This window comes from Crinia signifera, chromosome 8, assembly GCF_055691185.1.
Source record: "Crinia signifera chromosome 8, ASM5569118v1, whole genome shotgun sequence".
In the NCBI taxonomy this organism is placed as follows: domain Eukaryota; kingdom Metazoa; phylum Chordata; class Amphibia; order Anura; family Myobatrachidae; genus Crinia; species Crinia signifera.
In genome coordinates this window covers 117,648,325-117,672,433 of record NC_139224.1, presented here as the reverse complement: position 1 = coordinate 117,672,433, position 24,109 = coordinate 117,648,325, and the positions used below count along the sequence as shown (strand labels likewise).

The window sequence follows — 24,109 nt, the reverse complement described above, 5'->3', positions numbered from 1 at the left end:
TACTACTTCTTCTTCGGGACTTAGGCCTGTCCACCAGCCAATTATGGTCTGAGATTTCCCAATGCCGGATCATGATTGGCTGGTCAGCTCGATGCCCACCGCCCAGGGGCATCGAGGACAGCCCAGGCTTCAGCATGGGCAGGTAAGTTCTGGAGGGGGACCCCTTCTTTGTTCAGAGGGCTGAATGCTTTAGCCAGGGGGACTTGTATAAAAAGTCTCCCCCAGGCTGTGGCATTACCCTACTGGCTGGTTGGGCCCGGTGCTGGTTCTTGAAATATGGGGGTCCCCTACTCATTTTGTCCCCCCGTATTTTGGGAACCAGGACCGGCCCTTGAGCCTGGTGCTGGTTTTATAAAATCCTGGGGACCCCTATTTGTTTTGCCCCATAATTTTATGAAGTCAGGACCAGCTCATTGAGCCTGGGGCTGGTTATGCTCAGGAGGGGGGACCCCATGCGTTTTGTTTTTTTTTAACACAAAAATCGCACATGTCTGAAAATGTGCCGATTTTCTGGACTAAAAATCGTACATTTTCATGACTAAAAATCGCACTATATCGCACTTTATTGCGCTCTTTTGCTGTGAATTCGCATCTCACTAAATATGCAGGTTACAAAGGAAAAATGCGATTTTAAAAAGTGTGATGTGCGGTGATATGGTGCGATTTTCAAAAGTGCAATAAAATCGCATCCTATTAAATGTCACCCAGTATGTTTGGAGAGGAAGATGAGCTGGGCAGCAGCATTCGTTGGAGTGGAGAAAGGTGTTTGTGAGAAAGGCCAGAAAGAAGATTACAGTAGTCCAATCTGGAGATGACTAGTAAACAGAGGAGGGTCTTTGTAGAATCCTGGTGAGAAAGGCTCTGATACTGGAAATATTTTTGAGGTGGAAATGAAAGGTCTGTGAGAGGTGTTGAATGTTTGAATTAAAGGAGAGGGATGAGTCAAGAATAACACCAAGGCAGCATACATGGGGGCTAGAGGTGATAGTTAAATCATCAATAAATGTTGAGTTTGTGGGAGGTGAGGAGAGAGATCAGGAGAGTTAGATTTTAGAGTTAGATTTGAGTTTAATCAGCATAGAAGTGATATTAGAAGTCAAATGAGTGAATGATCTTACCTAGAGAGGACATAGGGCCTTATTCTGGTTGAGTCGGATGGTTCCGAATGCCGACGGATGGCCGATGGTTGGTGTTTGTGCATGTGCAAAGGCTTATCTGCGCATGTGCGAATGCCACGCACGTCCGAATACGGTGTGAATTCGGTGCAGGAAACGATCGGTTGTAGCAATCTGAACAGGGGGTGGAGAGGGGCGTGAAGGGATATTTGGGCTTATTAACATATGTATACACTCCACGTTTCGTATGGTAATGCGGCCATAGTGTACGTGAGGGGGGCGGACGTATGACATAGCTGGATGCCATCTGCCTGCCGATATCCCTGCTTTTGCATGGAGAAATGCCAGAGTGGTCTGGAACATTCGCTGCTGCCTGACCACTCGGTCCAACATTCAATGGTTGGCGACCATCGAAAGATGGGGGAGGTTCCCACAGATGGAGGTGGTGTGCACATGTAAAATCTGCTTGCGTTCCGTTTGGTCGGCATCATACCACAATCGGACGGTGTGAGCGATCCGTACGGAAGGCGGGGCTAAGAACACTTGGTTCCTGTCAGAAAACACGCATCCCACTGAACCAACCAGAATAAGGCCGATAGAGTGAGAGCGAGAGAGAAAATAAGAGGACTAAGAACAGAGCCTTGGGGGACACATACTGTCAGTGGAACTGCAGGAGAGGTGAGTCATGAGATGAGACAGAGAAAGAGCTGTAAGAGAGGTAGGAAGAGAGAGAGAGAGCAGTATCAAACCGACCAAGGAAGTAATGGGTTTGGAGAAGGAGAGGGTGTTCTACAGTGTCAAATGCATCAGAGAGGCCAATAAGAATAAGCAGTGAATAATGGCCATTAGATTTGGCAGCATGAAGATCATTGCAGATTTTTATGAGGTCAGTTTTAGTGCAGTGGATAGGATGAAAGCCAGACAGGAATGGATCAAGCAGGGAGTGGGAGGAGAGAAAGTAATTAAGGCAGCTGTAGACAATGCAACCAAGGAGATTGGAGGCAATAGATAGGTGAGAGATGAAATGGTAGTTGGAGAGAGTGTTAGGATTTAAGGTACTGTATGTTGTTGTTGTTTTTTTAATTAGGGGATACAAGGGCATGCTTGAAGGCTGAGGGGACAGTGGCAGATAAGAGGGAGAGATTGAGGAGGTATGCAAGCTGTCAAGAGGAAAAAGGAGAGAGGTACTGTAGCTTGTAGATGGTAGGGGATATGGTCTAATGGATAGATGGTTGGGGGGGGAGACTGGGTGATTGTAGATGGTAGGGGATATGGTCTAATGGATAGATGGTTGGGGGGGGAGACTTTATTTCCAGATACAAGGTAAAAATAAGTTAGAGGGTGAAATGGATGGGGAAAGGTGGTCCTTCCTTATGGAGTCAATATTGGATTTGAGATTGGTTGCAAAGTCAAGGGCAGATAGTATGGAAGAGGGATAAGGTGGGGGTGAGCAGAGGAGGGAGTTGATGGTGGCAAAGAGACACCAGGGGTTAGAAGATTGGTATGAGATGAGGTTCAAGAAATATGACTGCTCAAAGACAGAAAGGGCAGATTAGAACATAAATTAGAAATGGAGGAAGTCTGCTTTAGAGTAAGATTTCCTCCACTGCCGCTCAGCGGTACTGTATGAAATTTTTTTTTGCAAATATCTGGTGAATTTTGTGTGCCAGGATTGAGATGTTGATCTGTGATTGTGAATGGTGATTGCTGAAGCTACAGAGTCAAGAACAGAAGTAGGGGAGGTGTTATAGTAGTGGCTTGTTTAGGACATGAGAGAGCGAAGAGGAGCCAGAAGTTTATAAAGCAGAGGGGATAGTGAAGCTGTGTCAATGGCCTCAAAGTTATGTTTAGTGATTGTAACATTAGGAGGTAGAGATGGAGAAGCAGAAATGGATAAGTAAATAAAAAGCAGGTGATGGTCAGATAGGGGAATGGGGAGCTGTAGAAGTCAGAAGCACAGCAGTGAGTGAAGACTACATGGTAAGGTGAGGAGGTCCATTGGGAGAGACCAAGTGATGATGTGGGGTAAAGGAGTCAGAGGATTCTGTGGGGATGTTAAAATCTCCTAAGATAATGAAAGAAAATGGAAGGAATGTCTGAACAGAGGAAGAGAGTTAGCCCGGAAGCAAAAAGATTGAGAAATTTGATGGGTATGCCTGGGGGATGGTAAATGACAGCTATGTGAATGAGAACAGGTGAAATGGTTGGAACAGACAAATGGCATGGACGACAAATGTAGAGAATGTAAGGTATGGCCTGGGTGTATGGTTTTGAATGTGTAACATTATGACAGTAGATCCCCAACACCACCATCTTGTCCAGACCCAGGCCAGGGAGTGTGTGTGTGTGAATATGAGGCCCAAAGCTGAGAGAGAGTGAGCAGCCTTAGAAGAGCTGTCAGTGGGAGAAATCCAGGTTTCTGTAATGGCTAGGAGATTCAGGGAGTTGGTGATGAAGAGGTCATGGGTAGGGGCCAATTTGTTACAGAGAGATCTAGCATTCCATAAGGCATAGGATAGAGGGATATAATCTTTGGGAGAGATTTGGATGAGATTATCTGGGTTTCTTTAGCAATGAGGTGAGAGTATCATGGATTGCAGGAATGATTGAGTAGTGATGGTGTGGGTGTGTGGGCTGGGAAGGGAGATTGCAGGAGATGGACAAGGTGGGAGTTCAATGTGAGGAGGATAAAGGCAACTTGGGATGACCGGGATCACAGGGAGAGGAGGGAGTGCACAGGGTTGAGTGGCAGACGTGGATTATAGTGAGATAATAGGAGACGAGGGCAAAGGAAGCAGTGATGCGAGAGAGGAAGAGGGGTTAAATAGAGATGGAGGCAGGGTGTAATATGAAGGATTAGATAGAAGATGAGTGAAGGTTGGAGTTAAAATAAAAATGGACATACTGTAGGGCCCGATTCAGACCTAATCACACAGCTGCGAATTTGCTGCAGCCAGCGATCAGTTAAGCCACCACCTTACCGTACTTCAGTGAAAATCACGCCTTGTGTGCTCGCTGTGCTTATGGATGTGCATGGCTGCACATCCTTTTGCACCTGTGCGAATAGTTCCAAAATCCTTAGTAACAGGCTCACCATCTAATGATTTTACATAGGGCACAAGTAATCTCAGGCACCCCACTGCCTGAGGTTTACTCGGCATTGCGATGAAAAACAGGCACATCTGTGCTGAAACTGATGTCACAAAATCTCCCTTAGCCGCCTTGGCACCCCTGTGTTTTCCCCAAAACTCCCAGTGTTTTTCTAGGCACAGAAACCCATTTGGAATCACTCACCATCGAATAGTTTTCCCTTCTGTTTGCATTGCCAAGTAATTCTAGACTCATTCGGCACGGCAAAGGCCGTGGGGAGATGTGGCCCTCCCTCCCAATGGCCATGGAATACCTGCATTTATAAAGCACTTCCAGGAAATGCTGCATTACTGTGCCTCCCCCAAACAGCTGTAGGGTGTCAATCACCCCGCGAGTAGCCAGCAAAGTCTAGCCTTTGCGGGCTGTCTTCATACAGATAGCTGCTGCATGTGCGGTCATTCTATAATCGATCAGGCTGTAAATTTGCAGCCCAATGAATGGGCCTGATTCAGGCCCTTTATTTCCAACTATGACCTGTTTTATAAAACAATTATATTCTAAAAACACTTCACACAGCTCTAAACTAGAGATGTGCACGGACCTCAGTGTTTTGGTTTTTATTCTAATTTCATCCTCATGTTTTGGTTTTGGATCTCGTTTTTTTTTTTTTTATTGATAAAAAAAAAGCTAAGTGTGGGAAGAGTTTAACTTAGACTCTGTTTGGATCATATCTCATCCGCAAATCTGAACCAGTTTTGGTTCAGTGCATATCAACAAAATTCAGCACATCTCTACTCTAAACCTGCTCATTGGGGTTTATTTTCCAGGATGGGAGTTATATTTCAGATGGGATGTTGCTAAGGACAACCAATTAGAATCTATTTCTTAATTATTTAGCACCTTCTAGAAAATAATTAATAAAATTAGCTTGGTTGTCTATAGCAACGTAGTAGTAGTAGTACGTTTATTTATAAGGCGCCACAAAGTGTCCACAGCGCCGTACATAGCAAACAAAAAACAAATGACAAGGTAACATACAGGGTGTGTTGATAAAATACAGCATAAATAGGGGTATAGCTGGTAGAACTAAAATCAGCATCAGTTCAGAAGTAGGTGTCAAAATTGTCGAGGAGACTGAAGATGAAGTAGAGCACAGGTGAGTTAAAGAGGTAGGGTGAGTACGTGAGGAAGGAGGGCCCTGCTCATAAGAGTTAACATACAGTACTAAAAAGGAGGTGGGTGAACGAACAAAAAACAATAGAATAAATAGGAACGGATGAGAACGGAGGCAGGATAGGAGGATCAAAAGAGGTTAGGAGGAGGATAGGCTAGTCGAAAAAAGTGGGTTTTGAGGGAGCGCTTGAAGGAGGTAAGGGAATCAGAAAGCCTGATGGGTGGCGGGAGGTTGTTCCAGTGCAGGGGGGCAGCGCGAGAGAAGTCTTGGACACGAGAGTGGGAGGAGGTGATAAGGTGAGAGGTCAGTCGGCGGTCAGCGATGGAGCAAAGAGGACGGGAGGGAGTGTGGATCAGTGAAGAGAGGTAAGGAGCGGTGGAGGAGGAGAGAGCCTTGTAGGTGGTGGTGAGGAGTTTAAAGAGAACTTGGAAAGGAATGGTGAGCCAGTGAAGATATAGACAGAGGGGGAGGCGGAAGTAGAGTGGCAGGAGAGGAAGATGAGCCTAGCAGCAGCGTTAAGAATGGATTGGAGAGGTGCGAGGCAGGTGAGAGGTAGCCCAGAAAGAAGGATGTTGCAGTAGTCAAGGCGGGAGATGACAAGAGAGTGAATGAGAATTTTGGTCTCGTCAGTGGAGAGGAATGGTCTGATGCGTGAGATGTTGCGTAGGTGAAAGCGACTGTGAGTGAGCACGAATGTGGGGGGTGAAAGAGAGGGAGGAGTCAATGATGACACCGAGGCAGCGCATTTGGTCGGTGGAGGTGATCTCGGTTTCACCAATGCTGATGGAGATAGTGGGAGAAGAGGGGATGTTCGGGGGATGGAAGATTAGAAGTTTTAGCCATGTTTAATTTCAGGAAGCGTTGGGTCATCCAGGCTGAGATAGCCGTGAGGCATTCGGAGACCTTGGACAGGAGTGAGGGGGATAGGTCAGGGGAGGAGAGATAGATTAGGGTATCATCAGCATAAAGTTGGTAATAGAAACCATAGGAGCTGATGAGGGTGCCCAGAGAAGTGGTGTAGAGGGAGAAGAGGAGAGGGCCAAGGACTGACCCTTGGGGAACACTGACTGGCTGCGGGGTAGTAGGAGAGGAGGAGCTTGGAGTGGAGACGGAGAAGGAGCGATCGGAGAGGTATGAGGTGAACCAGGAGAAGACCGTGCCAGTGAGGCCAAAGGAGCGGAGGGTGTTGAGCAGGAGAGGGTGGTCAACAGTGTCAAAGGCAGCTGACAGATCATGCTGGATGAGGATAAAGAAGAGGCCTTTGGATTTAGCCGATAGAAGATCGTTAGTGACTTTGGTCAGGGCAGTTTCAGTGGAATGTAAAGGGCGGAACCCAGATTGGAGGGGGTCTAGAATGGAGTTAGCAGTAAGGTGGCTTAGGAGATGATTATAGGCCAGACATTCTAGGAGCTTGGAGGCAAAAGGGAGGAGGGAGATGGGCCTGTAGTTGGATGGAGAGTTGGGCTCCAGATTAGTTTTTTTGAGAATTGGGGGGACAGGAATGTGTTTGAAGGAGGAAGGGAAGATCCCAGAGGATAGGGAAATATTAAAGAGGTGAGCCAGGTGAGAGCAGACTGACGGACTGAGACAATGGATAATATTGGAGGGGATAGGATCGAGTGGGCAGGTGGAGTGAGAAGCGGATTGAAGGATAGAGTGGACTTCAGCGGCAGTGGTGGGGTAAAATGAGGACAGGGGTTGGAAGGAGGGGAGTGGAGATGTAGGAGGTGAGGAGGGTGAAGTCATGGCAGCAGTGATGGCAGTCCTGAGAGAGGAGATTTTGGTTGAAAAGTAGGTAGCAAAATCAGTGGTTACAATGGAGGACGGAAGAGCTGGAGGAGGGGGGAGAGCAAGGAGTTGAAGGTGGGGAAGAGCCTGCGGGGGTTGGATGATTGGGAAATGATGAGGGACTTAAAGTAGGATTCCTTGGCCAGAGCAAGGGCAGAGCTGAAGGAGGAAAGAATGAATTTGAAATGGAGATAATCCGCGAGGGAGCGTGAATTCTTCCAGAAGTGGTCAGCAGTGCGAGAGCACTTTTTAAGGAATCGGGTGATAGGCGAGTGCCACGGTTGGGGGTTGGAGCATTGAAGGGAGATAGAGGAGGGAGGGCAGGCAGAGTCCAATGCCGAAGACAGGGTGTCATAATAGAGGGAGGCGGCGTGGTTCGGGCAGGACATGACGGCGATTGGGGCGAGAAGAGGACACAGCCTGTTTGAGAAGGCAGCAAGATCAAGTGTGTTATGCCATGAGACAATGTGCTTGGGAGGGTGGTAGAGGGGGAAGCAGTGAGGGAGAAGGAGATGAGGTGATGATCAGAAAGAGGAAAAGCAGAGTGTAGTCAGTCAGGGAGCAAGAGCGAGAGAAGACGAGATCGAGGGAGTGTCCTTGGATGTGGGTGGGAGAGGTAGTCCACTGAGATAGGCCAAGAGAGGAGCAGAGAGAGAGGAGTTTGGAGGTGCCAGGATCAGCGGGGTTATGCAAGGGGATGTTCAAGTCACAAAGAATGACAGATGGCAGGTCAGAGGAGAGGAAGTGTGGAAGCCAGGCGGCAAAGTTGTCAAGAAATTGGGAGATAGGGCCAAGGGGGCGGTAGATTGTAGCGACATGGAGGTGGTATGGGTAGTACAGACGGATGGAGTGAGACTCAAAGGAGGAGAAAAGGAGAGAGGGTTCAGGGTGAATGACACTGTGGGTGCATGAGGCTGAGAGGAGAAAACCCACGCCGCCACCTTAACAACCATCAGGCCTGGGGGTGTGAGAGAAAGAGAGGCCACCATGGGATAGAGCAGCTGGAGAGACAGAATCAGAGGTAGAGAGCCAGGTCTCGGTGATAGCAAGGAGGTGGAATGTGCTAGAGATGAATAGGTTATGGATGGCAGGTAGTTTGTTGCAGATGGATCTGGCATTCCATAGTGCACAGGAAAGAGGGGGGTGGGTTGTGTATTAATGTGGATAATGTTTTTGGGATTGCAGAAGCGAGGGGGGGGGGTCGTTGGGAGGTGGGGGTGCAAGTGGTCAGGATAGGTATGGGATGGGAGGGGGGAGAAGCGGTAGGAGAAAGTGAAGTTGAGAGATTAACAGCCATGAGGACCAGAGGTGAGAGGGTAGGTTAGTGAAAGCAGACAGAGAGCAGGGATTTGGGAGGACAGACCGCGTTTGTAGTAGATTTGCGAGGATGTGGTAGAAAACAGAGTGAGAGAGCTTGGGGTATGAAAGAGTAACAGGCAAGGAACAACTGTCAGAGGGGAGACAAGCGGGTAAAATCAGGTTGATTAAGTAATCCAATTAAGTATGAAACAACAACAAGCGAGAGGATGAAGGGAACAGAGAAGGAAAGAAGCAAAGCAGATGTGAGCAGGCGTAAAAATGGAAACAGAGTGCAATAAATGTGTGGCAAAGATAAGAGAAAATAACAGTGAATGAGTAAACTGAAATACAATGTTGGAAAAAATATAGATAAAATGAATGAAATGTCAAATATGAGCAACAAGTTACAATAGGATAGAAAGAAGATGAATATATCACAATAATAAAATAGAATATGAAAATGTAGACTGTGTTCAAACTCACCTGCTTCAGTTTCCAACTCACAAGTCACTTAAGTAATCAAGCTTCACTTTAGTCTGCAAGCTTCTCTCTCAATGAGCAAGCTCCAAATGAGTCCTCTCCCTACTTATATAGTATGTCAGGCAGCTGTTACACTCAGCTCCTCCCCCTAATCTCTCTTCACACCTAGATTTAGCTCCTCCTCCTAGTATCTGTTCACACCTAGTAATAATATACTATACAGATACTGGCACAACCAAAATCACACTCAGATTTCTCCCTCAAAACTACAGTCTCTATATAGAAAGACAGATAAAGAATACAAGACAGACAGAATGCAAGATAACTCACCTGCTCTGTTGTATTACAGAAGTATCCCATCTTAGTAAATAAGCCCATTGTATTAGTTAAAATCATCCTGTCAGCCAACAATGGAGGTTCTGCAGACATAAGAAGGCAATTCTATTACTATATTCAATTAGATCCTTTGACCCATTTTACATATTTAATCTGAAAAAAAAAAAATAGCTGGACTTTTGCTGTAATATCAGTTTTGGCTCTATTGCACACTTGCCTACCCTCCTGGAATGGGCGGGAGCAGCCCGAAAATCGGGTTGCTCCCGGCCATTGCACAGTGGGGGGCATGGCCATGACGATGCAATTGCAATGGTCATACCCCTAAACAAGCATCAGTATGTTAGCCCTGTCTCTGGTCCCGTCCCTTTCTTGTCGGGGCTGCTGGCCCTTCCCCCTGCTTCTTGTTACTGGCTAAAAGTCAGAAACCCTGCTCTGTTGTATTACAGAACTGTAATGCTTCCATTCAGAACTACAATCAATCATGTGTCTCAAGTACCATTGGCAGGATGAATCATCCAAACTGCATTTTTCATACTGGGAGTTTGTGCTTTAGTAAATATATTTAGATGTGAAATTTACAGGGATTCTTATTTGATAGCGCTGTCTCATTTCCTTCCATCATAGCAGAGTTAATTTACCTTCCTGCTGTGCTGTGCTTTACAGCACAATTCATTATGTAAGATGTTTAGTTTTGTTTTTTTTCTGTGTATATATGCATGCAAACTAGTGTTTTAATTACCCCTTTTAATATCACATTTTTTATTTATTTTTGCCTCTCCTTGCTTTTTCATGCACTCTTCACTAACAGACCATGAAGATGTCTGTGTGTTTGCCATTTATTGTAATACTCATATTTATAGCAATGTATTATCAGTGTTATGCCACTTGTTCACATTTCCTTGTTTTTACTTCTTTGATGTATATCTCAACTTTAAAATACAAATTAATTCACAATATAATTTTATATATATACAGGTTGAGTATCCCCTATCCAAAATGCTCGGGACCACGAGCATTCCGGATAGGGGGATTTTTCAGTTTTTGGAATATTTTTTTTTTGCCATACTTACCTGTCCCCTGATGGTGTCCGGTGGTCCCTCGGCGTCCACGCAGTCCCCGGGCGTCCACAGCAGGCCTCCGTCATCTTCTCTGGGTCTCCAGCGGTCCCAGGAATGCATTGCGCGGGTGTGCGCGCGCATCGGTGACGTCACCGGCGCGCGCACACTCGCGCAATGCATTCCTGGGACCGCTGGAGACCCTGGAGAAGATGCCGGAGGCCTGCTGTGGACGCCCTGGGACTTGGTAAGTATGAAAAGAGGGTTAGGGGGGTAAAAAAAATGTCGACTGATTCCAAAATCCATGGTTTTTGGAATAATTCGGATAATGGATGCACGGATACAGGATACTCAACCTGTATGTATACATATATATCGAAAAGGACCACACTATGCGCACAATGATACTTGAGGGAGCTGCTACCCTGATAGGGTCCCCTGTTAGATGGGACCCGGTACAGAAATGGGAAATAAAGGGGGGTTTCAGGGTGCGCTTAACCTTTCCTGATTGAACAGAATCTTTCAAGTAAGTAAAACAATTTAATATAAAACTGCCCTAAGGGCATATCAGTGTACAATAAAGGTTTGGTACAATTACAGTGAATCACAATAAAAATGATATATTTTTATACAAATGATGTACAATCACAACAAGTGTTTCAATACGCCCATAAGCCCAACGCGTTTCGTCATTTGCATGACTTCATCAGGGACACGATGCAATAGTTGAACATGATCACACTGTGAATCATAATGCATACATATAAGTATAATAAACATTTCATAAGAACAATAGAGTAAATCATTTTTTTATAATATAGAGGATGAATTTAAAAAAGGAGAGAGAGGGGAGCAGGGTGTGGAGAATGAGGACAAAATAGGTGTGTTCGAAGCACATTTGGAACAAAATTGATCGTTCACATACCAATTGTAAACTGAGACAAAATTCTCCCAGGCGGTAAAAAAGCGAAGGTGATTCTTAGGTAATGTTAATACAAACGACCAGAAATCCTAAAAACATAATCGATACAGTCCTCAATATAATATCAATATAAACACAAATCTGGTCAATGAATGGGTAGTACATACAGGGCTGGCAACAGAAATCTTGGGGCCCGGAACACTGATATCTCGGGGGGGCCCCCCAACACCGAACGTGGATTCTTATTACATTGCATATTGAATGTATTTTTATTTTATTTTATTAGAAGTAAATAGATCATTAATATTTACAATGCAACATAATACGGAGGGCACAGCATTGTGCGTTGTGTGGTTTAGTGTGTGGTGTGATGTCACTAAACTCATTAGTACAGGTAGCCAGACAAGTGATTACGCTGCCATGCTTTCAGACCCCGAGTCCCTCAAAGTCCTGGGTCCCCTCAACTGGTCAGGGCCCGGTATGAGTGTCCCCTTTGACCCCCCCTGTCGCCTGCCCTGAGTACATACCACTGGTTGCTGTATATAATATATGGAATGATATCACCTCAGGCTCTTTTAAGCGAAAGAAATGGCCTTCAAATATTATACGTATAGTTTTTTGCTTGACAAGTCCACAGTTGGTATCTAGTTGTGATGGGAAAAGGGGTTTATGCAAGTGTATCTTAGTGGGGAAAAATATATATATATTTTTCTTATTTTATTAGTGGAACTTGACATAGCAACAGTTTCTCCTTCATCTTCTCCTATAACAGGCTGCGAGGAAAAAACTGCATTTTCATAGCAAATGGCTGGCAGTGATGCAGGGCAGGCAGGAACAAGTTTGGACATCTTATCCAGACTGAAGGAACTGCCTACAATTACTGACATGTCTAGTGGCACTGCATATAATGCTGTCACCATTGAAAGAATGGTGGAGGGTTTTATCGGTAAAAGCATCCAAGTAGGCTTGTCATACAGTCCATATCTATACTGGCAGGAAAAAGAGGCAATTTGGATACTCTTGCACAAGTTGACCCCCCTCTATTGTGTACTATGAAAGAGTTCTTAGTGCAGCCGGTAATTTTTCCTGCGGTCAGTGTAGGAGGTTGCTTCCACAAAATGTGGAGAATATAAAGTTCATCAAAATTAATTATAAATTCCTCCAGGAAGAACAGCAATTGCCTCCATAAAGTACAGAGGGACCTGTGATAGAGGAATCCAGCAGGGAGGAATTAATACTGCGAGGATGAGGATGTACACACTGATGGAGGTGTGGAATTGCAGGATGATGAGGATATCTTGTCTCTGTAGAGCCAGTTTGTGCAAAGAGAGATAGATTAATTGCTTCTTTTGTGGGGGCCCAAACAAACCAATAATTTCAGCCACAATCATGTGGCAGACCCTGTCACTGAAATGATTGGTATGTTAAAGTGTGCATGTCTTATTTATACAACATAAGGGTGGGTGGGAGGCCTCAAGGATAATTCCATCTTGCACCTCTTTTATTTGAATTATTGTGCTTTTTGGGGCCTAGTTTATAAAACTGCTATCCTGACTGCCACTGCAGTGCCACTCCCAGATCTGCCATCGGTTTGTGCCACCCACTTGTGTATCTTGCATAGTCATCCAGCTACCTCTTTGCAACCTTTTGGCCTAATAACAATATTGTGAGCTGTGTTGTATTCAGGATAGACTGGAAATGGGTGGAGATTAATGTTATTGACAATAATATTACTTTAGGAACAAATAAAGTTTTTATAATTTATTGAAGAAATACGGATACAAAACCCGAAAGGGTGGTTTTGTCAAAACCAATCCAGATCCAAAACACGGAGGGAGATCCAAAACCAAAACACAAAACACGAAAGTGTCTGGTGCACATCTCTAGAATGAATACATACTGCACACTCTGTACAGCACTGCTTAACATAGTGGCACTATAGAAGCAAACAATAAGATTATGTTATATTGCTATGTACATTTCAGTATACACGAAATTCTGTTTTTCCAAAGAAACCTTCTTTCCCCTTTTTTTCTTTCCCATGCGATGATTGTTTTCTCATTTATCTACCACAGAGGCATGGATCAATACTGTTCAGTTGCAAGCCTGTTTTTATAAAAGGTTTACAAAGCCACATGTCCTGTTTTAATGCCTACTCCTGCGTGTTGAATATAGAAGTAGCCTCTTTGGTACATGTAGTTGATGTGGATTTAGTATTGATTCTTGTTGGTGCAAGATGCAGCTACAGAGCTAAGTTGTGGTCCTAAAAATAGCACAGCTCATTAAAATTGACCATTTTACTGAAATGTTGTTAATATTTATTCCTTAAATGTATATTTATTTTACACTTACAGTATAAGATGGCTTTGATTGCTTGCTTTTTGTATATCTGGCTTTCATCGTAGTTGTCAACCGACTAAAACATCTTTTGCAGATCATTTTAGAAAATTGATAGTTTTTCCCACACAGTGCATATTTATTTATTTATTACAGTTTCTTATATAGTGCACACATATTCCGCAGGGCTTTACAGAGAAGATTTGAACATTCACATCAGTCCCTGCCCAAGTGGAGCTTACAATCTATATTCCCTACCACATGTACACGCACACGTACACGCACACACAGACATACTGGGGTTAATTTTGTTGGAAGACCTATCTGTATATTTTTGGATTGTGGAAGGAAACCGGAGTACCCGGAGTAAACCCACGCAAGCACGGGGGGAATATACAAACTCTGCACAGTTAGAGCCATGGTGGGGATTGGCCATAACCCAGCCAGGATTGGTAACACTTAATTTTCTGCTGCACCAGGCCAGACCCAGGAGCATATGCACATGTATGAGTCAGCTAAAACCGTTACAATGAAAACCATGAAGTATTTGAAATCAATCCTTTGACACCATTGCTGTGAGTGATCCTCAAAATATCCCATAAAATGCCAGAGTCGCTCACAGTGACTGTTGAGTGCAATACAGTATTTAACTAAACTACAATTAATTGACCTTGCTGTATTTTTATTTATTTATACAAAAAGATCAGATGCTGTGAGTGATGCTGGCATTTTAGTAGATATTTTGAGGATCTCTCACAGCAATGTTTGCACTCAAAGGGTTAAATAATGCTTTATGTAATGAAGCATTTTTCTACATTGATTTTTTTTTTTTATTCTGATGCTATCGCCACTTTTGCCACTGTTGCTGTGGGCAGCTGCCCGTGCCCCTCCAGATGCCGGGGTCTGGGACAGCTGTACCAACAGCACCCCCCTGTCGGCGGCCCTGGCCATCCTGATATGGTGATAACAGTTTTATTGTGATGGATTTCATTCTATATCAATCTTTCTTTTAGAGGTTTCTCCATCCTTTGCATGGGTAACCATTGCACAGCAGTGAATCATAAATCTGATCATAGCTGTGATAGAGAGAAATGGGAAAAAAAGCTCTACCTCTGGCAAAAAAAATGTAAACAAATAAAATTTCACCAGTTATAGGAAATTTCTCCCTGTAATAAACTATTATTAATAATTTTATCTATATATAGATATACAGATGGAGCGCCTCTCGCTCTTGCCCCACCAGCGCCAGAATCTGTCCGCTGGCAATCGCCGGCGGAGAGGCGCTCCATCTGACTGAGACGCGCGTGCGTCTCACACGCACACGCGTCTCAGTTAACCGTCGGCGGGGGGACGGGAACCCTGTCCGTCTCTGCTTCAGGGAGACCAACAGGGTTGGGGGGGAGGCCGGCAAGGCAGCGGGGACCCGGGGCTACCCTCAGCGAGGCGGCGGGGACCCGGGGGGAGCCCTGTTGTAAGGCGATGCGCGCGCGTGTCCCCTTATGGCAGATGGCGAATCTTCTGCCATCCCCTGCAAAGATGAGACCCGCTGCATCTGTATATTTATATAAAAGATCCTCAAAACATGCACTCACTCTCACCTGGTGTTATCAGTATGGGTCCGCCAAGGTATGCAATGTTGGTTGCGTCCACACACATGTCCAAAACCCTACAGTGTAGGGAAAAGAACACTCACCAAAAATAAACTTGGTCAAAAATGGTAACTTTATTTCATCCGTGTTTCAAACAAGGAAAGGCATTGAACCTGTAAAATCTGTCCAATGTTTCGGTCCCAAATCAAGGATTTTTGAAAAGGAAATGGCATTAAACAATAAAGGGACATCTGCAATAATATTCAAGCCAACAGATCACGCTTCACAGGGGACTGGAGCCTGTCACACAGCCTCCCAGTCCCGGTATTTATACCTCACATCCTCAGTGGCGTAACCATGCTTCCGCAGCCCCCGCCGTGGCGGGGAGGCGCAGAGTAACTATGGGCGCCGGGGGGGCTGCGGTGCTATAGTTACCCGCTGCGCTGCTGCCCGGCCGCATCTGCGGTCACTGTCCCGTCACTCGCTCCCGGCGCCGGCTCCTGCTGATAATAAAAACTGACAATTAGAAAATGGCTGCCCCCGTATTGCAGACAGTTTTGGCAGCCATGTTCTAAGAGTCACTTTTCATTATCAGCAGGAGCCGGCTCCGGGAGACTGGACGGGACAGTGACCGCAGATGCGGCTCTGTCAGGTATGGGCATGGGGAGGGGCGCCAAAGGGAGGGAGAGAGAGAGGGGCGCCGGGGGGGCGCAAAATATATAGTTACGCCACTGCACATCCTGATTGAAAAGTGGCGCCCAACAGCATCGTGCTCCATACCGTGGAATGCACTGCCGCACTTCCGGTGAGACCGAAAGTATCCGTCTTTCGTACACAACAATAATCTTAAACTATTATTGGAGACTCCGCTTTGGTAAAGCTGTATCTGGTTTACAGTGAAACGCGTTACGCTCAGAGACTCTGGACAACTACCGAGCACCTCACTGTACTCCATTTGAATCTGGACCAATCACCCATTCAAAGACCTTTTCAACATACCTACTGCTGCTCCATATCTCTTTGACTCTCATTAATACCAACAACATGGAGGATACTGCTGCTATGCATTCTGAATTAGAATAATTCCCCAAGTGGTCGAACTGTGGTAACTACTATATCTATCCACCTTAGAGAAACTGTATTATTAGAGATTTATGTGTGGACTGTACTCTTGGTGGCATACTGTATATAGGAATGGATCCTATAAATGCATTTACCATCATAGGAGTTTTAAATTTATCAGTTGATTTTATGTGCTTTTCTCTATCATTCTTATGGGATACAGGGAGTCGTTCTTAACGATGGGGAAAAGAGCTTATCCGAAGGAGACAGGCACATATAAAACTTTATACAGGGTGTACTGGCTCCTCCCCTCTGCTCCCCTCCCTCTAGCTTCAGTTTGAGAACTGTGCCTCAGGAGAAGCACGCATCAGGAAGAGCTCCAGAGAGTTTTATCTTCTGTTTTATTTCTTTATTATTTTGGGGCTGCTGTTTGGACTTAACAGCAGTCCTGCGTCGTGGGAGACTAGGGGAAGGGTTCAGCTGCTGGCCACTTCAAGGTACCGAGCTGTCCCTGTCACAGGACCACCGTCCTGAGTGGGTTATGTTACCGCGGGCATTGCGCTGCAGCGCGCACACCCCTGGCACGCCGCACACCCCTAGTCCAGTCTGAAGACGTCAGTGGTGAGTATTACCCCGGGGTCCCCCGCCGTGGGGTCCCCGGGTTATTGTGCGGCAAGATGGCGGCGGTATGGCGGTGCCCTGCACAGGGACCGCGTAACCCCCTGCCTACACTGGGACAGGGTACAGTTCCTGTATTGTCCAGGGCAGTTACCAAAGAGGTTTGGACATTCCCCAATGTCAGTCTCAGTATAAAACGCAGGTAAGCTCCGGCGCCATTGCGCTGGGCGGAGCTTACCCAGAGCGGGACCAGTGCTCTGTGGGCGCGCTTTTGGCTACATGCTACAGGAGCAGCCATCAGACAACACAGGACACTCCACAGTGTATGTGTTGCAGAGGGCAGAAGGCACATGACACTTTCCAGTGTAGGTGCTGCAGCGATTAAAGTGCTATCTCTGTCAGAGTGTTAGCCCTGTTATACAGTGTATAATCTGCATGTATTAAATGTACAGTGTATATATATATGTCTTAGATGTACAGTATATATATATATATATATGTCTGCTACCTGCACCTCACAATGTGCACAGTTAAATACTGGTCCCCCTGTTTCTCTGATAAACCCACTTGCTTTAGCAGCCATCACAAGGTTCAGTCACACACTGTAACATGACACCTGTGTGCAGCTGGGGTGATGGGGGAAGGGTTCCTGCTGTGCAGAGAAACAAGCTCAAACATGTGAGCAGCACATGTCACTAACTGCTGTGTTTAGACCAGCAACATCAAAACCGGGGTCCCCTCATGCGAGTCCCCGGTTTTGCGTGCAGCATGAATATGGCGACTGCGGTGGCCACCTCGAACCGCATGGTCACCTGCATACAGACTGCCTCTGCACTATAACTGAAGCACCATTGAGACAGAAAGCGCCAAAACCTGCTCCCTCCCTGGGTGCTGAAAAGGCCAGGGCAGGAAATCTGCAAATAACTAATAGCGCTAGTAAGTGTTACCTTGGGTGCACTTCAATTGACATATTATATGTAAATATATATATATATATATATATATATATATATATATATATATATATATATATATATTACGGGGGTGCTTTATACACTGCATTACCAGCCCTTCAGAGCTGTGGTAAGAGTGTCAGCGTCTCTGTGTCCTTATCCCGCTGGCTTGATAGCTATGGTGCAGACACTGAAATGGTAAATGCTTCACATAATGCCTACTACACACTGTCATACATAGTCTGTGTCAATGTGTCTGGGTGGAAAGGCTCTCTCTCCAACATGTTGAGAAAGTTAACCTGCAGGTGGTGCAAGAATGTTTTCACTCCTGCTGCCTTATCACAAGTGACTTGTCACGAGGTGTCCCCTTAACAATGGGGGGCAGTAAGTACACTCCCAGGAGTTTGCTTGATCCAGCCATATAAGACAAGGCTGGAGAAGATGTCCTCACCTCTATGGTGTAGTGGATGCTTGCTTTCCTCCTTTGGAGAAGCAAGGTGATTACTCTAATCCTCAGCGCATACCTGACCAACTACACTGTGGATTGGGTGTGTCTATGTGTGTGTGTGATTCTAATTACTGAGATTCACAGTTGTGCTTGACTAGGGTGAATAATAAAGCACTAACGGTGCAGTTACCATTAATGCACGCAACCCTGATAAGGTTGATATGACAGTGGTGCAGGTGTCTGAAAATTACACAACTTTCAGGACACAGCTAAGGTTCTGTGTGAGGCGCAGAAGGAGTTAGGTGCCATTAACGGCCATAACTCAGCCATGGCGGTATTGGGTCACAGACTCCTAAGGCTTCGGCTATGGATGGCTGACGCTGACTCCAAACGAAGTGTTGAAAACCTTCCCTTCACGGGGAACGGTGGTTTGGCAGCGATTCAGATGAGTTAAATCTCAAAGCCACTGCAGGGAAGCCCATCTTCTTCCCTCGACACCATAGGCGCCCAAGCGTCCCTATTCTTATCACACCCAACAGTCCTTTCGGACCGGCTAATCCGCCCAAAAGCCAGGGGTGGTTTAAAGGCAACCAGAGGCTCCCGAGGTAATTCAGGAAGCCTTCTGCTTTGGCCGGCACAGAGCGGCCATCCAGGGCAGCTGCAGGCAAACCCGCAGCATGACGGTGGGACTCCACCAATAGCTCCGGCAGAGGTGGGAGCCAGACTGGTGTTCTTCGGCCATGTTTGGGAAGCCTCGTGCCTCAATGTATGGGGTACAGGCTCTTATTACACACGGCTACAAGCTGGAGTGTGCAGTACAGCCACCTCAGAGGTTCTTCAAATCAGGCCTCCCAGCGTCCCCAGAGGACCAAGTGGTGTTGCAGCAAGCAACCCAAAAGCTGGTACAGGCCAGGGTGATAACCCCGGTCCCTCCACTAGAGAGGGGACAGGATTATTACTCGAATTTATTTGTAGTTCCAAAACCGGACGGGTATGCCCGATTCTGAATTTAAAATCCCTGAATCCCTTCTTGAAGGTGACCAAATTCAAGATGGAGTCCTTGCGGGCCGTGATAGCGGCACTGGAGGAAGGGGAGTTCTTGGCGTCCTTAGACGAGAAGGACGCCTACCTTCACATCCCAATATGGGCCCCTCTTCAGAATACCTGAGGTTTGCGCTATTGAACGATCACTATCAGTTTCGCGCGCTGCCGTTCGGCCTGTCCTCAGCCCCGCGCATATTCACCAAGGTGATGGTGGAGATGATGGTGGCTTAAGGAAAGAGGGTATCTGTGGGATACCATACTTGGACGACCTGCTGGTAAAGGCGCGGTCGCAAGAGGAATTGCAGACAGCCTTACAGGTTACTATACAGACCCTGTTGGGTCAGGGTGGCTCCTGAACTTGACAAAGTCCTCTCTGATCCCTTCACAGAGACTCCAGTTCCTGAGAATGGTGCTGGACACGGCTCTCATGAGAGTGTCCCTGCCAGAGGACAAGGTGGTAGACATTCAACAACTGGTCACAGACTTGTTGAAACCCCCCCAGGTGACGGTGCACTAGTGCATTGTCCTATTAGGAAAGATGGTAGCCTCTTTCGAGGCTATCCATTTCGGGAGGTTTCACAGCAGGATTTTCCAGCTCAACCTCCTGGGAAAGTGGTCCGGTTCACACCGCCAGATGCATCGGCGGATTGTGTTGTCATCTCGGACCAGACTGTTGCTACAGTGGTGGCTCCACATGCCAAAACTGCTGGCAGGGCGTCGGATTGGCATCCAGGATTGGGTCTTAGTCACCACGGATGCGAGCCTCACGGGATGGGGTGCAGTGACCATGGGTCAGTCCTTTCAGGGCAAGTGGACCCTATGGGAAACACGCCTCCATATCAACAACCTGGAGTACGTGCTGTGTATTACGCACTTCTGAAGGCGGCCCCTCTCCTCAGCGGTCCGCATCAAATCAGACAATGCCACTACTGTGGCATTCCTGAACAGACAGGGCAGGATCAGTAGCAGGCCCTGTATGAGGGAAGCATCGAAGATCCTGTCCTGGGCAGAGAGTCACTGTCAGGCTCTCTCGGCCATATTCATACCCGGGGTGGACAACTGGGAAGCAGACTTCCTCAGTCGCCACGAGCTCCATCCCGGGGAAATGGAGTCTGCACTACCAGATATTCAGTTCTCTGGTGATTTGGTGGGGGACCCCACTAGTAGACTTGATGGCATCAAGACACAATTGGAAAGTATCCAGGTACTTCTCCAGGGCAAGAGACCCTCAGGCAGAAGGAGTGGACGCCCTCTCCATACCGTGGACGTTCAACAGCCTGATGAATGTCTTCCCACCGATCCTCCTAGGGGCTCGGGTGCTGAGGAAGATAAGAGACGGAGCCGAGGTGATCCTTGGGGCTCCGGACTGGCCACGAAGAACGTGGTACCCAGAACTTCTAAGTCTGCAAAGGGATTCGTGGCGCCTACCTCTGCAAAGAGACCTGCTCATGCAAGGTCCGTGCGTCTTCCAGGCCTTGGAACAGCTGCGCTTGACGGCCTGGAAGTTGAGCGGCAGACCCTGACACAAAAGGGATTTCACACATCAGTCATCAAAATTATGACAAGTGCAAGGAAACTAGTTACGGCTGCACATTACCAACATATCTGGAAGAGATATGCGGGTTGGTGTGAACAGGAAAGGTTTACTCCATCAGAGTTTAAACTTTGAAAGATTTCTCAGATTTCTTCAATCTGGTTTGGATCTGGGCCTACGTTTAGGCTCCTTGAAGGTGCAGGTATCTGCACCATCTGTCTTTTTCCAAAAGAAACTGGCTAATATACCTGAAGTGCAGACATTTCTGCAAGGAGTGTTGCATATACAGCCTCCTTTTGTGGCCCCTACTCCACCGTGGGACTTGGATGTCGTTCTGAAGTTCCTTAAATCCTCCTGGTTTGAGCCCTTGGAGGAAATTGACCTGAAATATCTAACTTGGAAGACAGTGGTCTTACTAGCCCTAGCTTCGGCTAGAAGGGTCTCGGAGCTAGGGGCATTGACTTGCAAGAGTCCATATTTGATATTCTTTGAAGACTGGGCAGAATTACGCACTAACCCGCGCTTTCTACCCAAAGTGGTGTCTGCGTTCCATGTGAACCAGCCAATTGTGGTTCATGCTGGTGGGCCTCATTCTGAGGTGCCAACGTCTTTGGACGTGGTTAGGATTCTCCGTGTCTACATCAGGAGAACAGCGAGGATTCGCAAAACTGATGGACTTTTTGTCCTCTATGACGCCCAAAAGATTGGGCATCCTGCTTCCAAGCAGTCTATTGCACGATGGATATGTGCAACCATTAAACAGGCTTATGTGGTAGCAAAGCTGCCTATGCCTGTTGGGGTGAAAGCTCACTCTACTCGTTCTGTGGGGACATCCTGGGCGGCTGCCCGAGGAGTTTCGGCCTTACAATTGTGTAGAGCAGCCACATGGTCTGGCCAACACACTTTTGTCAAATTCTACAAGTTTGACGCTCTGGCCACTGAAGATACTCAGTTTGGGCAAGCGGTGCTGCGGCAATAGGTTCCGCACAATCCCGCCCGCTCTGATATCTTTGGTATATCCCCATAGTTAAGAACGACTCCCTGTATCCCATAAGAATTATAGAGAAAATAGGATTTTAATACCTACCGGTAAATCCTTTTCTCGAAGTTCTTATGGGATACAGGGCGCCCGCCTCTGTGCGGAGGTTTGCCTTGCTCACTTTGTGAGATGTGGACCAATACTGGGTCCTTTTTCTACCCTTTTTGTTCCTGGTGGACATAAGGGTGTAGGTTACCTAGGTAACTTACTGTTACATAGTGTACCTTAAAGGTTCACGAGTGTAAATTGTCACTTAGGTGATAATTCCTATACATTGTTCCAGTGGGAACACAGTTCAAAAAAGTTGTCATGTTGACATGTTCTTAGGCCTTAGACTTCCCAGGTTCTGGGGTTGCTAATGTGGTCTGTTATGTTGAATGTTGGGTGTGCTGGATGAATCTCACCACGGTAAATATACACATATTCCTCTCATATTGTTCTTCTCCTTCAGCACAGTTCACTTAACTGAAGCTAAAGGGAGGTGAGCAGAGGGGAGGAGCCAGTACACCCTGTATAAAGTTTTATATGTGCCTGTCTCCTTCGGATAAGCTCTTTTCCCCATCGTTAAGAACGACTCCCTGTATCCCATAAGAACTTCGAGAAAAGGATTTACCGGTAGGTATTAAAATCCTATTTTTACAATTTAATTACCTATTTTAAGTATCTCATTTGGTGTATTAGCACTACTTTTTATTTGTTCTTGCAGTGATTAAAATGTATTTTCTATTTAGAAAACCTAGGATCCTGACCAGATCCCATTCATCACTTGCAGCTACAGTGTAGCATTCATTTGTATTACAAAACTATGCATTGTATCCTTATTAAATACTTTCATTATCTTAGTGTGCCAGATATATATAGCTTTTGATGATCCGGCACTCCTGCTCCAGTTACAGCTGTGGGGTGCCACCATTTTCCCAATATACACTCCACTGGGCTAGAGCCCATTCATCTGGCACTCCCAGCAACCAATAAAGGGACCCAAAAAGGTCTAAGGTCAATGTTTCAAGAACTTTATATTTGTCCTGATGAAAGGAGCAATAAAAAGTTCCTGAAACTTTGACCTTAGACCTTGTTGGGTCCTTTTATTGGTTGCTAGGAGTGCCAGATGAATGGGCTCTAGCCTGGTGGAGTGTATATATATATATATATATATATATATATATATATATATATATATATATATATATATATATATATATATATTATATACCAGGTTGCTTGTCTAATGATATGTCTTGAAAAGCTTTACTTATTCCTGATGATGGTCTGTTTAAGACCGAAACGTTACATCGGAGGAAGCCATGATGCTTCTAACAATGCATTAAAAAATCTTAAGTTGAAACCTTCTTGACTTTGGGGAGTGCCCACATTCTGTTCTCTATCTACTGATGTTCATGTGTGTGTGAATATATATATATAGCAGTTAAAGTAACACTGAACACTGCAGCATTTAAAAATGGCAAGTCATAAAGGATGATGCTCAGTTCCAGATAATATATACATACGTAACATATCAATCAATCAATGACATGTTATATTCTTTCCCAAATACTATATTCTATTACATTCAACAATCACCATTTCAAATAAAGTTGGTGGGGAAGTGAAGGTGCTCTTTCGCTGTACCTACTTCATTACATGGCGAGACATCTTAGGACGCGGGATACTGTGCCTGTATGTGAACCTGCTGTATTAGTGCTAAGCAGGATTTTGTGCTTTTCCTTGACTTGGTAATAGAGATCCCTGCGGCAGTGATTATTTGGGTAATGATCATTCTGCTAGAAATGGGAAATTTGTTAAGACCTAAATTTAGCAATGCCAGAGGTTAGGGTCATAAAGATGATTCTGTATATATATGAAATTAACTTTAAAATAGAATTTGAAAGAATAAGTGGATTTGCAGGACTACCTTACACGCTGCAGCACATAACCTAGTATATTTTATGAAGACATATGGATGTTAATAAAAAAGGACCATTGAAGCGCTACTTAATCGTGATCCTTTTTAAACTGTAATTCATCAATGAATTAACTTCTGGTCATTTAAGTTGTTTCCTTTTCCCCTAGGCTTGCCAGAGCCTAAAGTTGATGATGTCTTCAGTGGCCTTACAACAGGACAAGGATTCTACACATCAAAAGACTTTTTGCCCCTGGTGGCTAAAGCAAGCAAACAAGGTGGGAATTTAATTTAATAATTGTGCAGACAAGAGGAGAACCGCTGTT

The 24,109-nt window shown here is 45.7% G+C and overlaps 1 protein-coding gene across 1 annotated transcript in view; it reads left to right on the top strand.

Annotated features, from left to right (window-relative positions):
• The window catches only part of DPYD (dihydropyrimidine dehydrogenase), a 1,077,189-nt gene that overhangs the window by 408,207 nt on the left and 644,873 nt on the right, over positions 1–24,109 (top strand). Inside the window, exon 9 of the mRNA XM_083157059.1 lies at positions 23,954–24,061. Coding sequence (XP_083013185.1) covers positions 23,954–24,061 — 108 coding nt within the window. The remainder of the gene's footprint in view (positions 1–23,953; positions 24,062–24,109) is intronic.